Raw genomic sequence first — 17772 nt, forward strand, 5'->3', positions numbered from 1 at the left:
TGTATATGTGTGATTGTGTGTATGTGTGTGTGTGTTAATGAACAGCTTCAAATACTTAGCAAAAAATGGGATATAAATAAATTGTGCAAGAATACTTATATTACTAATTTCAGCCTTTAATCAGTGAAGAAAGTCTGTGACTGCTTTTAAATTATTAGTCTTTTTGCAATAAAATAACCATGCTTTTGGGTCAGCATAATTAGTATTGTAAATTCCATCATAAAGATGGTTTTTGTCTTTTTTTTGTTTGTTTTAGAGAAGGGAGCCGCTTATATTTGAAAAAGATTGCGCCACTAAACTAAAGGAGAAACAGCTCTTTAAGATATTTCCAGCCATTAACCAAAATTTTCTGGTGGACATTTTCAAGGACCACAAGTGAGTGCTAGAAGGATTGTGTGTAATTTCTGTTGTGATGTCATTGAAAGCATATGTCATGCATTTTAATCTCTTATTTTTATTTTTCTGTTAACAAAAATAATATAGGTATATTATAAACCATTTAAATGCAGTAATGTAGAAAGTGAGGAGTTTCTGTCAATTGGTTCATATTCCTCCTTAGTTTTTTCTCATATACATACACTAATGTATGTGCGTACATGTGTACCTATTTGCTTTTGTGTCTATATAAACACAAAAATAGGTTGTGTTTTATGTACTGTTTTGTAGTTTTACTGTTATTTGTTTTTTCTGTCCATACTTTGTGATCTACTCTTTTCTTTTTAAAGTCTACAGAGTATTCCATAGTATTCTTAAGTGATTTCTTAAAGTACCGTAGTTTATTTAAACATGCTCTGTTTATGGGCTTTTTGACTGTAAGAAAAGTTGGAAACCATGTTGCACTGAGTATCCTTGAACATACATTTTTGTGTGCATGGATGAATGTTATTGTAGGCTAGTTCCTGAAAGTGAAATTGCTGGTCCAGAGTGTGTATATTAAATTTTTTTACAGCTAATGCCAAATTTCCTTTTAAAAGGGCTTTCCATATTAGTTATATACGCTGATAGCGTAACCTGCCCTGGATATTAAGAATCTTTAAATTTTTTGCCAGTCTGGTGTGAAAAATATTTCATTGCTGTTTAAATTTTTATTTTCCTTATTACTACTGAGGTTGAGCTTTTTTCCATTAATTTCTTTTTCTATTAATTGCTTACCCTGTGCCTGTCTTCCTTTTGACTGTATTTCTTTCTAGATCTGTGAGAGCTCTTTATATATCATGTGTAGTTATCTTTGTTAATATAGATTATAGTAATTTTTTCTGATATAGCCATATACATATTTTAATTCATGTTTTATCAGAAAGTCTTTTCCCTTATTGGTTCTGAGTTTTATCACTTTTTAAGAAAATCTGTCCTACCCCAATATTATGAAAATATTTTCTGCAGTAAATTTTTTTTTTTTTTTTTTTTGCGTTACGTGGGCCTCTCACTGTTGTGGCCTCTCCCGTTGCGGAGCACAGGCTCCAGACGCACAGGCTCAGCAGCCATGGCTCACAGGCCCAGCCGCTCCGCGGCATGTGGGTTCTTCCCAGACTGGGGCACGAACCCGTATCCCCTGCATCGGCAGGCAGACTCTCAACCACTGTGCCACCAGGGAAGCCCTCTGCAGTATTTTTAATAGTTAAATTAAAAAAGTTTATCTAGCATTTTTATGTGTATGGTATGAAGTAGAGTTTAACTTAATTGTTTTCTCCAAATGATTAACTGGATGAATAGGTCACCTTTACCCACTGATATAAAATATAATTACTAATATTTACTACATTCTCAAATATACATTTTCTTTTATAGACTCTTTGATTCCATTGAGCTATTTGGTCCTAAGTTTCCACCATCTTGTTTTAGTTATTGTGGTGTTGTAGTGTGTTTTGATGCTTAGTATGTTAGGAATGCTTCTGGTTTAAGTAATACATACTTTCGATCTTAATGTATTCCTTAAATTCCTATTTTAGCAAGAGTTGTTTTAAATAGATGCCTTTTTAGAATCTTTGGAGAATCCAATATAGATTTTTTTTCTTTAGTTTATTAGTATATTTCATGTTAGTCACAGTAATTTCTGGAATAAAAAAATCTTTCAGGTTTTATTTTTTTCCTTTAATGTAGTGTCAGAATTGATTTCAGGATTTTTGCAACAGTAGTTAAATGAGATAAGTCTGTGATATTCTGTTCCTGTGTTATCTTTGTCAGATTTTGGTTTTAGGGTTGAATTTGGTGTTTGGCTTAATAAAAGAACCTGGCAACAAGACTGCCATTTTTCTCTGTGCCGTGGAAAGTTTAAATAAATTAGTACCTTGAAGGTTCTGGGGTTGTGCCTTTTTAGGGGGAAGGTCTCTTCGCTTTTCTTTAGGGAGAAGGTCTTTTCACTATCTTTTTAGGGGTATTGCTTTATTCAGATGTTTGCTTTTTTTTTTTTTTTTTTTTTTTTTGCGGTACGCGGGCCTCTCACTGTTGTGGCTTCTCTCGTTGCGGAGCACAGGCTCCAGACACGCAGGCTCAGCGGCCATGGCTCACGGGCCCAGCCGCTCCGCGGCATGTGGGATCTTCCCAGACTGGGGCACGAACCCGTGTCCTCTGCATCGGCAGGCGGACTCTCAACCACTGTGCCACCAGGGAAGCCCAGATGTTTGCTTTTTTTCCATGAGTCTTTTCTGGTAGTTTGTCTTCTAGAAAATCATCAGGTTTATTATTGTTAAGTTGTATATAATATTCTGTGATAATTAAAAACATTATTTTGTATTTATCATGTCCTTTTTTCCTTTCCTAATTTTTTTTTCTATTTTCTTTGTTATTGCTGTTTATCAGATTGACCCTTTTAAAGAACAGGCTCTTGGTTTATTGATCAAAGTCTGTTTTATTTCTCTAATCATTTATTTTTGGTGATTCTTTTCTATTTTTGATGGTTCCTTTCTCTTTAAATTTGTTATGTTTTCAATTCTTTGGTTAGTTTGTTTCCTTTCAATCTTTAATAACAAATATAGTTAAGGGTGTGAATTTTTTTCTGTATAATGTTTTTGATATATATGTAATGTTTTGCTTTTGATATGTAGTATTTTCATTTTTTTTCTAAATAATCTCTAATTCACTTTGACTTTCTAATTTATCCAAGAGTTTTATATTTTCTAAATGGTTTGATAGTTTGGTGGAGGGGGGGATTACTGTTTGTTTTGTTGTGTTGGGGTATAAGAATGCAGCCTGAAAGAGTCCTGCTTTTTGGAAGTTGAGATTTCCTTTGTGGTTTAATACATGATCAGTTATTATAAATATTGCACAAAGTGCCTTTTTAAAAAAATATTTACTTATTTATTTGGCTTCTTCGTGTCTTAGTTGTGGCATGCAGTATCTTTCATTGCAGCATGCTGACTTCTCTCTAGTTCTGGCTCGCGGGCTGCAGAGCGCGCAGGCTCAGTAGTTGTGGCACATGGGCTTAGTTGCCCTGTGGCCTGTGGCATCTTAGTTCCCAACCAGAGATTGAACCCATGTCCCCTGCATTGGAAGGTGGATTCGCAACCACTGGACCACCAGGAAAGTCCCTGAAAGTGTTTTTGAAAAAGAATATTCTCTGCTGAGTATGCAGAATTCTAAATATGTCACTTGAATCAAGTTTTTCATGGTATTATTTCAATCCACAATTTTTCTATTTATTTTTGCTACCTAAACAGCTGTTTTCTTAGAGTTGTGTGTTAAAATATTCCAAGGCACTGGGGGTTAGGAGGGTGGTGCTGGCATATGGCAACTCTCTTCTATGGGGACCTAGGACAAGAAGCCCTGATGTGAAATTACCCAGAGTTGTGGTTCCCCAGGCAAGGTAAGGGGACTAAGTTGAGTCCTTCCTCTCGATGCTCAGAGTGATTGGTCAGTCAGGCCCCTCGGGGCAGGTATTATGGTATTAAATGATTACCTCCATTTGTCTGCCAACAGGTGGATAATTGTCTCAGTTACCAGTAGCTTCAGTTTCACCCTGGGTAAGAAGGGTAGGTTCGTTCAGTTACTGCAGTATACGCCTGCAGTGTCATCTTCCAGGGCCACACACTGCTAACAGCGCCTGTGGTGGAGACTGGCTTCCGGCCCTAGGAGTGGGCAAGCCAGGTGATTTTAAGAACTAGTTAGGATGTGGTTAATTTCTGGTAGTTTCTAGCCCCTAGAAACCCCAATTTGTTGAGCATATGTGAGGCGGCAAGATGACAGTGCTCAAGGAGAATTGGTAGTCCCAAATGGTTCCCCTTCAAGGGTTGTCTTTAATAAATTGATGAATAGCAAAATATCACAGTATTTTAGATAGCTGTCACATTTCAAAAACAGTCCTTTGTGGTCAGCTCTTCATTATCTGGCCATTGGAAAAGATCAGAGGCATAAATAGTCTGAAATAATGAGCAGTATAAAATCATTTATAATTTTCTTTGGAATGAGTTTCTTTGGATACAGGGACATTAGCGTTTCAGATGTTTGTCAATTTTTGTAGAATTTCGTATTCCACATAATATAGTATCACCATGAAAATATGCCTAAATAATGTAGGGGTGGGAGGTAGGGTAGTGTTTTAGTTTTTCCTTTCTATATCCCTGCTTAGAATTTCTTTGACTAGAACACCATGGTATAAGTAAAATGTAAAATTTGACAGGATAAAAATGTCAGTTTAAGGATTTATTGTCTGTTTTTGATGTTTGAAGGAAACTGAAACCATGTGTGAATCCAACAAGGGACTTAAGTATAGGTGATAAGATAAAAGAAAGATTTGTGGAAAATTTACCTGGAATAAAAGATAAGAAAATTAATTAATTATCAATATGTTACTTTTCGGTATTCATTTAAAAAATTAGTTTTTGAGAGCCTCTAACTTGACACTTTCCCTCTGTTCATTCTTGAGTCTTGAGATACACAATGAGCATTTAATTTTCATGTTAAAACTCAGAAGTGAGCCAATTTTTCATATTCTTCGAAGATTTTGTAAGATTGCTTATGTTAATGTTTCCACATAACTTTTATTTTCATTTATTGACTTCATATTTGTACTTCAACTCTCTACAGCTATTCGTTAGAACACACAGTGCAATTTCTAAATTGTGTTCTTGAAGGAGACCCTGTAAAAACAGTGGTAGCACAAGAGTTTGTTCACCAAAATGAGAATGTCACTTCTCATACTGCACAGAAGTCTAAGGAGAAAAAGGTATAGAGCTACTTAATTTTTTACAGTAATGGTAAATAATTGTGTTTGAAAATATAATTGGTTTGTTAGATAGTTTAATGATAATTTCTCACCATTTTTCATAGACTGGAAATTTAACCACCAATAGCATATTTGGTTTAGAATATCTGTTTGCTCAAAATAGTGAATTTATAGCTGATTATATTTTTTTCTTTAAACCCTTTGTGCACAAGCATTGGAATTTCTGTAACTTTTTATGTGTAGACTACACAGTAGAGTATGAGGCTTAATTGAATAGCAGTGGGTGTAATATGATGGGTCTTAGGGCATAAATAATGTGGGTGGAAATGTTTAGCCATTTGAGTGTCGATAGTGACCTGTGCTCACCCACAGGCTTCTTGGTGGCGGCAGCAGCAGCAGCCTTAGCGTCTCCTGCCCGTCTCTGGGGTCCGCGCTTTTAGCCGCGGCTAGCGCCTGTCTCTGGAGCTCCTTTAAGCAGCGCTCTTAATCCCCTCTCCTCGCACACCAGGAAACAAAGAGGGAAGAAAAAGTCTCTTGCCTCGTCGGCAGGTCCAGACTTTTCCCCTGGACTCCCTCCCAGTTAGCCGTGGCGCACTAACCCCCAGCAGGCTGTGTTCACACTGCCAACCGCAGTCCTCTCCTGGTGCTCTGACCAAAGCCCGGGCCTCAGCTCCCAGCCCCGCCCATTCCGGCAGGTGAGCAGACAAGCCTCTCGGGCTGGTGAGTGCTGCTCGGCACCGATCCTCTGTGCGGGAATCTCCCCGCTTTGCCCTCCGCACCCCTGTTGCTGTGCTCTCCTCTGCGGCCCCGAAGCTTTTTCCCTCCGCCACCCACAGTCTCCGCCCGCGAAGGGGCTTCCTAGTGTGTGGAAACCTTTCCTCCTTCACAGCTCCCTCCCACTGGTGCAGGTCCCGTCCCTATTCTCCCGTCCCGTCTCTGTTTATTCTTTTTTCTTTTGCCCTACCCAGGTACGTGGGGGGTTTCTTGCCTTTTGGGAGGTCTGAGGTCTTCTGCCAGCGTTCAGTAGGTATTCTGTAGGAGTTGTTCCATGTGTAGATGTATTTCTGGTGTATCTGTGGGGAGGAAGGTGGTCTCCGTGTCTTACTCTTCCGCCATCTTGAAACAGGAACCTGTTGGATGTACTTTTGGTGTCATATCTAAGAAACTATTGCCTAATTCAAGGTCATGGGGATTTACACCTGAGTTTTCTTCTAAAAGTTTTATAGTTTTAGTGTTTACATTTAGAGCTTTGATCTATTTTGGGTTAATTTTTGTATATGGTGTGAGATAGGGGTCCAGGTTCATTCTTTTGCGTGTGGATATCCAGTTGTCACAGCACCACTTGTTGCAAAGACTGCTTTTCCCCATTGAATTTTCTTAGCACCCTAGTTGAAAATGAATTGACTATAAATTTATCACTAGACTCTCAGTTTCATTCCGTTGATCTGTATGTTTCTCATTATGCCAGTACCACAGTCTTGATTACTGTAGCTTTGTAGTAAGTTTTGAAATTAGGAAGTGTGCGTTTTCAACTATTTTCAAGATTATTTTGTCTATTCTGGTCCTCATGCATTTCCATGTGAATTTTAGGATCAGCTTGTCAATTTCTGCAAAGAAGACAGTTGGAATTTTCATGGGGATTTTGTTGAGCCTGTGGATCAATTTGAGGTGTATTGCGATCTTAACAATATTGTCTTCCAATTCATGAATATAGAGTACCTTTCGATTTATTTAGGTCCTCTTAATTTCATTCAACAGTGTGTTGTAGTTTTTTTTTTGTTTTTTTTTTTTTGCGCCACGCGGGCCTCTCACCATTGTGGCCTCACAGGCTCCGGACGCGCAGGCTTAGCGGCCATGGCCCACGGGCCCAGCCGCTCCGCGGCATGTGGGATCTTCCCGGCCCGGGGCACGAACCCATGTCCCCTGCATCGGCAGCCAGACTCTCAACCACTGTGCCACCAGGGAAGCCCCTGTTGTAGTTTTGAGTATAAGTTTTACATGCCTTTTAAAAAATTTTTAAAATTTATTTCTAAGCATTTTATTTTTTTGATGCTATTATAAATGAAATTGATTTCTTAATTTTATTTTTGGATTGTACATTGCAAATACATAGAAATATAATTGATTTTGTATATTAATCTTGTATTTGTTTTAGGCTTTTTTTTTCTTTTTTACACAGTCATCAATCATCCTGCTATACTTGCTCATTAATAAGACCACTCAGGGTAGTGGAGCACCACTTGTATGTTGCCTTTTTTCTTTGAATATTTCACCATCACTTAGCTGATATGTAGAACTTAGGTAATTTTGGTTTTCTTGTGATCTGTTAGTGTGTACACGGAACAGGAACCAAGTGTACTGCTGATGCCTGTGTTCATCATGGATAGGTGCAGTATATTATAAGATTCAGGGAGTGTACAAGATGATGATGAGACCTTCAGTGCCAAACTGGGAATGAAGATTACTTTTTCACCTGATAATAGAGCAAGGCACTCTTGGTCATTATGGCGATAGAGGAAGTGATGGGGACAAAGTGTGCTTGCTCAAAGTGGGAGATGGTTAGAAAATGTTGGAATCAGAAAAGGGTTTGTGAGTTGTGTAAATGTTGGCCAGAACGTAAATTTGGGTAAGTTATACTGGAGATTATTCTTAGCCTTTCTCAAAAAAACATAGGTAGGTGTCACAACACTGATAAAAATCTTTTAAGATTTTGAACAAAATAGAATAGTCTGTCTTTGATATCCCAGGATCCCAAGGGATCAGAGATACTAAAGGGGAGTATCATGATACCAGTAACATTTTGGTTTATCTGCTTTGTTCAAGAAACTAACATTTATTTAAAACTGTGTTTTATTAATACTACTACTTTTTCCCTTTAGCCTTTAATAAAATTTGCAAGTTTGTTACCATTGGAAATGGTTTTGGTATAATAGTACATCACACTTTCAAGTGACACTAATTACATAAATTCTTAGGCAGCACGTATTTCATTTGGCCCTTGTTAATGAAGTAAACCACATCACTATGAAAGGGATGTAAAAATAAATTTTGGTTTTATTTAAAAAGAGAGTAGCTATTTGATAAAGTGTCTCTCATTATGTACTGTCTGTTTTGGGCCACGCCATGTGGCTTGCGGGATCTTGGTTTCCCCACTAGGGATTGAACCCTGGCCTCTGGCAGTGAAAGTGCCGAGTCCTAACCACTGGACTGCCAGGGAATTCCCTGTTTTTTCTTTTTTAAAAATAAGCAATGAAGGGTCCCTTCCCAGAGAACCAAATGTATTTGCATTTTTTAGTATGAACACCAACACAGAGAGATTTTAAAGCTATGAAATGTTTATGTCCATATTGTTAGGCACTATGGGCTTTTCAAAGGTCATAGAAAGTGTTTTTATTATCCTCTCCCTGGAAAATCTTTGATTTTATCAGGGATGCAAGCCATATACTCACAGAATATTTAAACGTTAATATGAAAGAAGCTTGTGAAGCTTGACTACTGAGCATGACATAAGGATGTAGGTCCTATGAATATTCGTAAGTAAGAGAGAGCCTTGGGTTTGTTGCAAAAAATAAACTGACTGTATATTTACAGATTTTTGACTGTGGTAATGAGTTAGGAATATGGTGACGCATTAATTTTATTCTTTTCTATTTGGTGGAGAGTATTGAGGCATATTTGTATAATAATTATTATTTTCATTAACCTTGTGTTTTAAATTAGAGTTAGTTTAGTTTCTTTAATTCAGGGTCTCATATGGGTAACAACTACTTCATGATATTTCAGAAAACTCAAGAAGTCAACACTACCATAGCGGCTAGTTGGTAGTTAGCTGGTTGAAAACTGCCCATAAACCTCCTTATGATTTTTTACCTACTATAAGGCATGGTTACTCCACATGCCTTTCTGTTTTAACAAGAATATTTTTCAATTACTTTATCAATTGGTTTATAAAAAATATTGAAATATGCCATTACTTCCTTCAGTGGTTGGACTGATCCTTTGAATGGGTTTACAAACTAAAATTTGGAAAATATTGCATTTAGATAAATGAGCATCATTCCTTGAATATCTTCTATTCTCTCTTTTGGCTTGATTTTTTTTATTTTCATAATTTTAGAGAACTTTTTAACATCTTCTAAGATAAGAATGGTTAAAGAAGGAGTACCCTTATGGCATGAAAAAGTTAACAATAGTTGCCAAGTGCATGACTTACTAGATAGACAGTAGGGAGAGTCTGTTTTTTAAGAAGAAAGATAAAAATTAGTAGAGCCCAGTTTTCATGTACATTTTTTTGAAGGTAAAATGTGTGCTTTCTACTTTCTTTCGTATTTTACTTATTGTGTAACACCGTACAGGCAAAGAAATTGAAAGAGACTGAAGATATACCAAGCGAACCATCTTTCCAGGATTTTGAGTATCCAGAGTATGATGACTACAGGGCAGAGGCTTTCCTGCACCAGCAGAAGAGGATGGAATGCTATAGCAAGGCAAAGGAAGCTTATCGGATGGGGAAGAAAAACGTTGCCACGTTTTATGCCCAACAAGTAAAGAGGAAAATTATTTTTTCTTTGTCACTTACAACATCTGAATAATCTTGAAGCAGTTAATACTCATACTGTGACTGGATTAAGTTATTCTGGGGAATGTACATTGTATAAGTGACATAAAGTGCCCTAATATGTAAGAAATGTATGGTTCTGAGAATTCTTCCGGCAGTCCATATTTTCTTTTAGGCTGGATTCTCTCATTCAGTACTGCTTCTAAACAGATATGAATTTTCTGGAGGAAAGGAAGCAGAATGTTAATATTGGCCATCCCAGGGTGGGATTACAGAGGTCTTGTGCTTTCTATCATGCTTGAATTTTAAGTTGTGTATCACTGTCATAGTCAGAAAAAGAAAGTTACATTAATATCTCTCAGGGAAGTAAAATTTCTACCTGGTCTCATACAGCATGGTATTACAAGAAACCTGATGGATTTACTTTTCGTTTTCTGTGGTTCCATATTGCTTACTTTTTTATGATGGAGCAGAAAAAGGTATCAGACTGGTATAACCTTGTGAGCAATAATAGCAAACCTTGAGGAATGACTTCAGGGGTAACTGCAAGGGTTTAAAGGGTTGAGACTCAGGATTATCAAAAGATAAACCAGTGGATTCCTTCTTGAGATGTGTGTTGTTTATTTAAGTGTCCTTTTCCTATGATTTTTGGATCAGAGAATGTGTTAGAAATGATGATTTAGTAGTTTAAGAACTATGTTATTTGTCCACTGAAATTCACCTAAATTTTGGTGCATTCTTGCATATTAGCCCATTGCATTATTTAAAATTTTACATTTGTTGTTGCCTTTTTTGTTCTTCCTTTTATTTGGGGCACTATTTGTTTCCTCATTGCTTACTAAGTAGCAGATATCAAAAGTGATTACTGATGATATGTTTATAATTAAAGGGTAGTCTCCATGAGCAGAAGATGAAAGAAGCCAATCACCTTGCTGCTGTGGAGATCTTTGAGAAAGTCAATGCCTCCCTGCTGCCACAGAATGTTTTAGACCTCCATGGGCTGCATGTGGATGAGGCTATAGAACATTTGATGACAGTTTTACAGGAGAAAACTGAAGGTAGGACTATAGTCATGACAGATTTTCACAAATTCAAGGAAGTCTGAATGTGCAGGCTGAGGATATCTGTGCCACATTTATAGATGTTTGTATTAGATTCATTCTTCAAGAAAACCTTGGGAAAGAATTCTAACTGCCATGTCCATTAACATTTTTATTTTCCTGTTTCAGTTACGTTTGTATTCCTTTGTTATAATTGTCAAAGGGAGGGCATGATGTAATCTGAGAATCCTCTGGACCATTCAGGAATATAATACATCTTTGTTCAGTAGACATTTATTAAAGCTAATAGATACTTATTAGATGTCAGTTGCTCAACAGATGTTTAATAAAATGCAGAAGTAGGGCTTCCCTGGTGGCATAGTGGTTGGGAGTCCACCTGCCGATGCAGGGGACACGGGTTCGTGCCCCGATCCGGGAAGATCCCACATGCCGCGGAGCGGCTGGGCCCGTGAGCCATGGCCGCTGAGCCTGCGTGTCCGGAGCCTGTGCTCTGCAACGGGAGAGGCCACAACAGCGAGAGGCCTGCGTACCGCAAAAAAAAAAATAAAAAAAAATAAAAAATGCAGAAGTAAATTAGGTGATAGGATTTTTATAGAATTATCATAAAGGCAGGATTTATGAGTGTTTGCATTTTGGTAGTATGCCCTTCTCCCTTTCTGCTTGTATTTTGTCTTTGCAGGTCAGTAGGAATGCTACTGCCTGCCTCTTACAATCAATATCATGTACTTTATATACGTTAAAGTATCTTGTTGGTTTATCATCTTGTTTCCTTTTCATCACCAGATGGTAGCACTTGGGAAAATTCAATCTGTTGTAGTACCCCAGACTCTAATACTAGGGAGTCATCTCCTCTTAGCACTACTAGGATATTTTTGAATTCTCAACTTGGCTTTCTCTTTGTCTTACATTTTATTGTGGAGACATGGAATCCATGCCTCAGTTATTACTCTGTGGTTCAGTAATACTGCTGTGTCATTGATAGCTGTATTGTTCTGGTTAATTAATTTGTATATATTTTAGAAAGTTTTATACTATATGTTATACAGGTTTATTAGTTCAGCACATATAGGTTTTACAATTCAGTTGTAATTAAATACTTGATTAAATATAATTGATATAAAAACTTTATCATGAAAACCACATTGAAAAAGTTGCGAGTAAAATAACGAACACCTGTGTACCCATGAATGTAAGTAACAAGTGATAACATTTTACTGTATGTGCTTCATATATATATTTTTTGTTGTTGTTGTTCCTCCCTTTGCATTATCCCCAATCCTTTTCTCTTTCTTCTCTCCCCTTCTGATGGAAATCAACATCCTTCAGTTTGGTCTGCATCATCCTGGACAGTTTTGAAAATACCTTTACTACGTGTATTATACATTCATCCATAATTGGTCTATAGTATCCTTTTTGTGAATTTTAAAAAATGAACATACATGGTGTCACACTATATCATCAGCCAAGCCACTTATTTTATTTTTACCCAATACAGTTTTCAAGATCTACTCATCTCGACGGATTGAGTTTTTTTTAAATTATAACTGCTGTGTAGTATTGTGTGACCTTATCATAATGTATCCATCCCTCTATTGATGGACGTTTAATTAAAATGTTGCAGTGAGCTTTATTTTGCATATCAACATGTGTCCTCTTATCATTATCCTTTTTCCTAGCTTTTTATATTGAAAAATTAAAAACCTGCAGAGAAGTTGAAAGAATTGTACAATATACATATTGTACAAATTTTTTACAATATATGAATTGTACATATATCCTTTACCTAGATTGATCAGTCGTCAACATTTGGCCACATTTGTTTATATTATCTCTAGAATTTTTTTCTGCTGAACCATTTGATAATAAGTCTCATTAAACATTGTGGTGCTTTACTTTTGCATACCTCAGCGTGTTTATTTCTTGAGGACAAATTCATTCTCCTACATAATCACAATACATTATCACTTTTAAGACATTTAACATTGTTATAATGATGTTGTCTAATACACAGGCCATATTCAGATTTTTCCAGTTATATGGAAATGTCCTATGTAGCTGTGCCATGTCCAACCCCCAATCCAGGATCTAGTCATGCATCATATGTTCCAGTTGATTGTCCCAAACCTGTAGCCTCCTGTAATATAGAAGTGTTCCTCAGTCTGTTTTTTGTTTTCCATGTTATTGACACTTTTAAAGACTCCACGCCAGTTGTTTGGTAGATTGCCCTACAATTTTAATTTGTCTAATTGTTTCTTCATGATTAGATTCAGTTTAAAATTTTCTTGGTGAAAATACTGCATAGGAGATGTTAGGTCATCCTTGGGGAACTAATCAAGAGACATATATGGTCAGTTTGCCCTAGTATTGGTGGTGTTAAGTTTGATTTCTTAGCTTAATGTGGGACTCTATCATATCAGATTTCAATTTGTAAATGTACCTTTTCTTTCTTTGTAATCAATTAGTAAATTTTGGTGATTGATACTTTGTGGCTGTGTGAATAACTGTTCTCATTTTGCCTAATGATTTTAGCATCCACAGATGATCCTTGTCTGAATCAATTATTATATTGGTGGTTGCATAATGGTGTTTTAAAAAAATTTTATTTTTTAAAATTTATTTATTTTTGTCTGTGTTGGGTCTTTGTTGTTGCACGTGGGCTTTCTCTAGTTGCGGTGGCTTCTCTTGTTGCCGAGCACTGGCTGTAGGCATGCGGGCTTCAGTAGTTGTGGCTCACGGGCTCTAGAGCGCAGGCTCAGTGCTTGTGGCTCATGGGCTTTGTTGCTCCGCGGCATGTGGGATCTTCCAGGACCAGGGATCAAACCCACGTCCCCTGCATTGGCAGGAGGATTCTTAACCACTGCGCTACCAGGGAAGTTCTCATAATGGTGTTTTATAATTTTGTGTTCCTTCTCTGTTTATTAGCAGACATTCTTTGATAAAGTAGAAGATCCCCCTCCCCCAGTTTTTTAAATAGAATTTTGAAAATCTTGGAGAAAGAACTAGAAAACAACAACAATAAAGATTAGAAAAGAGAAAATTTAAGAGCGGTTTAAATACATTATTTAATCTGGAGAAAAGAAAAGTAGAAGTATTATATGGAAGTATTATAAGGGAATATTTTGTCTATAGAGGACGAGTAAATCATTTACTCAGTAAAATTTGATTATCTTCTATATTCTAGACATCAGGGATAAAGCAGTGAAAAAGACACACAATCCCTGTCTTTATGGAGTTTGCTGTCTAGTAGGATAGATGACAGTGAATAAATAGTTACATAAATGGTTAGCATTGTGATAAAAAGTACAGGTTGCTATGTTTCATTTAGCATAAATTCCCAGATCCCTACATAATTGTTCCTTGGCCTGTCTCTACATTCTCATCTTGTGTTTTGCTGCTTCTCCTTTTCTTTATGTTTATCTACATTATCATTTGTTAACCTCCAGATTAAGTTAGGCTCCCTATTAAAAGCCTCTCATAGTACTCCTCTGTATCACAGTACTTATAAAAAGCTTGTTGTATAATTGATTATTAAATGTCCATTTTTTTGGCCAAGAATTGAGTCAATGATGATTATTGAATCATTATTGTATATTGAGCCTTTCATTCACCACTTTAAAAAACTTTTGAATAAATGACTGAATAAAGGGTAGGTATTCCTCTCATTTTATAGTAAGGAAACTGATGATATAAACAGTTTAATAAAGTGGAAAATAATAAGTGTCAGTAAGGATATAGAGAATTGGAACCCTCATATATTGCTGGTGGGAATGTTAAATGGTACAACCACTGTGGAAAAGGTTGACATTCCTTGAAAGGTTAAACACAGAGCTATCATATAACCCAGCAGTTCTGCTCCTAGGTTTGTACACAAGATAATTGAAAACACAATTCATCCATACAAAAGCTGGTACATGAATGTTCATAATAGCCAAAAGGTGGAAACAACGCAAATCTATCAACTGGTGAATGGAAAAAATGTGGTATATCCATACAATGGAATATAATTCAGCCATAAAAAGGAATGAAATGCTGATACGTGCTACAACATGGATGAACCTTGTAAACATTATGCAGTGTGAAAGAAGCCAGATACAAAGGGCCACATATTACACGATTTCCATTTATTGTACATGAAATGTCTAGAATGGGCAGATCAATAGAAACAGAAAGTACATTAATGTTTGCTGGGACTGGAAAGGGGGGATGGAGATTGACTGCTAACAGGAACAGAATTTCTTTTTGAGATGATGGAATGTTCTGGAATTAGATCGTGTTGATGGTTACACAACATTGTAATAATGTACTAAAAACTACTGAATTGTACATTTTAAAATCATGAATTTTATGTTAGGTGAATTTTATCTCAATAGAAAAAATTATGAGAATAAAAGTGTTAAATAATTTGTGTAAGGTGATACTGGATCAGACTCAAGATACAAGCCCTTTTTGGAAGCCAAAGCCCATCTTGTGCGTGCTACCTGTGGTAGCCTGTAGTTACTGACATCACCAGCAGATGGTAGTATTGTTGAATAGAAATGTGTCCAGGCGAAAAATCTGTGGCTCTGCCCCACATTGCTTTTAGTCATAAAAGATGATTGTCAAAATTGGGGATGAATTAAAAAACAAAAAAGATATCTGAACCTTTTGTGTCTTCTTATTGAAATATACACCACTACTACTCATGAAGCTTCTTTTGCCCCCAAATAACCAGAAGCAGGTAGAGCCTTTAGATCTGACTACTACTTTATACAGATTTATAGGGAACAGAGGAACATGTTAGATGGCACCATGGGGATACAGTCAGCAAAATCCAGACTGTAAATATCTAGGATAAATGATCTAATTTTTTCAACAAATTGTAAAAAAAAAAAAAGATAAAAGAAAGCACATACACACACACACACACACACACACACACACACACGAAGGAGAACGTTTAGATTAAAAATTAAGAAATATATCAACCAAATACAATGTGTGGAGACTTGTTTCAACCCTGATTCAAACAAGTCACAGTAAAAACATTTTTTTGAGACTACTGGAGGACATTTTTAGCCATTTTTAGAAACATATTAAGGAACTATTTTTTACTTTGTACCATATGATGGTGACATTGTGGTTATGTTTTTTTTAAAGGGTCCTTATCTTTTTGAATACATACTGAAATATTTACAGTTGAAATGATAAGAAATCTGAGATATGCTTAAAAATCAGTTAAAAAAGGTGGTAAGCAGGATTAACCTGAAATTTGGGAACCTAAGCATATTATATTAATTCATTCAATAAACATCCTCTGACACCCTACTTTGAGGCATGTGAGAACATTTTCAGAGCAGTAAGTAAACTATTGAAAGGTGAAATGCTGTAAATGACTGACTTAACTGATGAGAGGAGCGGTAGTGAAGGAGTGATGAGAGCTGAATTATGGTTAGTTGAGATTTTTTTTTTAAGTAAGCATTTATTTGTAATATCACATACATAAAGAACAATGCACAAATAATTATTGTATAGCATAAAAACTTTTTACAAAGTGAATACCCATGTATAGCCATCACCCAGAGAGAGTTGAATTTTGAACAAAATGTTGCTTGAAGTTCTGGAGGTGGATCTTAAGCAAAGAAGGAATTATAAATGCAGGACCAACATATCCACTAAAATTCTAGTCTAAATATTGCCCTGGAGATATGAGACTCGAAAAACAATCTGTTTGTGGATCTGGTGGAGTCTTAGGGCAACTTACTGAGCAGAATATGGAATGTTTATGTGTATATGTATTTTATGCTAAAGGTCAAAACTTGTGCTTTTTTTTTTTTTTTTTTTTTTTTTTTTTTGCGGTACGCGGGCCTCTCACTGTTGTGGCCTCTCCCGTTGCGGAGCACAGGCTCCGGACGCGCAGGCTCAGCGGCCATGGCTCACGGGCCCAGCCACTCCACGGCATGTGGGATCTTCCCGGACCGGGGCACGAACCCGTGTCCCCTGCATCGGGGAAGCCCAAAACTTGTGCTATTTATAACTGAGGAACAAGTATCTATTGAATTATTAAATCAACTCCTATTATTAACAAGTTTTTTTTGTTATTTTATTGTAGCTGTTACTGACTTTCAGGATTTATATACTTGATTTTCACAAGGTCATTTCCAAAGCAGAAGCTGTGGTCTTTTAAGAGTCTCAGGTTCATTCGATATTTTAAAATCATCTGTTTGGAAGAGTTTCTTAAGTTAATAATTGATTATCTTTAGCGATAAGACTGCAGTCCATGCTATAATTAGTGGATTTGCTAATGGCTCTTCCTGAGGATGATATTCTATAAAGCAGTTGCCTTATACCCCATTTTATTGTTAAGGAAATAGGCACAGATAGGCTAAGTAATTGTCCATGGTCCTATCACACAGTCATTTAGTGGCAGAGCTGCTAATCAGACCAAAGCTGGGTGGCTTCAGAGTAATAGAGTTGTTGTAAAGATTCTTAGTTAATAAATATAAGTCACTTAAAGCAATGCCTGACTCCATGTGTGTAATAATTGTTAAGTATCATTAATATTATTGTTGTTATCATTATTTCAGAGAGAAATTCTGATAACACATGGAAATCTCTCTCCCCACAGGAGAAGTCCCACTTAAGTCTTTAGGTGGATGAGTTGCTAGGAAGCTTCCATACTTAAAGTGTAGGTGAAACAGTACATTTAAAAACATTAATTTGGGGATTTTTGAAGTGATAAATCTCTAAATCCTCATGAAAATTATTTCATACGTGTTTGAGTAAAGGTTTGTTTTCTGTTGAGAATGTAAGATAGATCAATTTTAACGGTTCCAATTCCTGTTGTAACAGAATTTAAGCAGAATGGTGGTAAGCCCTATCTTTCTGTGATTACGGGGAGAGGAAACCACAGCCAGGGAGGAGTTGCTCGCATCAAACCAGCTGTCATTAAATACCTCACAAGCCATAGCTTCAGGTGAGTATAGATTTCTGTTATCGATAATGGCAGTTGCCCA

At 36.6% G+C, this 17772-nt stretch overlaps 1 protein-coding gene across 4 annotated transcripts in view; it reads left to right on the forward strand.

Moving 5' to 3' along the window:
* Positions 1-17772, forward strand: part of N4BP2 (NEDD4 binding protein 2) — a 78466-nt gene that overhangs the window by 55509 nt on the left and 5185 nt on the right. For 3 of the 4 annotated variants that reach the window (XM_079920055.1, XM_079920054.1, XM_079920056.1), the window contains 5 exons: positions 257-375; positions 5023-5161; positions 9517-9705; positions 10609-10777; positions 17609-17732. In XM_079920055.1, the coding sequence (XP_079776181.1) occupies positions 257-375; positions 5023-5161; positions 9517-9705; positions 10609-10777; positions 17609-17732 (740 nt within the window). Of the gene's footprint in view, positions 1-256; positions 376-5022; positions 5162-9516; positions 9706-10608; positions 10778-17608; positions 17733-17772 lie in introns of those variants that run through there. The other variant, XM_079920058.1, reaches the window with a different exon arrangement.

Source organism: Stenella coeruleoalba (assembly GCF_951394435.1).
Source record: "Stenella coeruleoalba genome assembly, chromosome: 4".
NCBI classification, from domain to species: domain Eukaryota; kingdom Metazoa; phylum Chordata; class Mammalia; order Artiodactyla; family Delphinidae; genus Stenella; species Stenella coeruleoalba.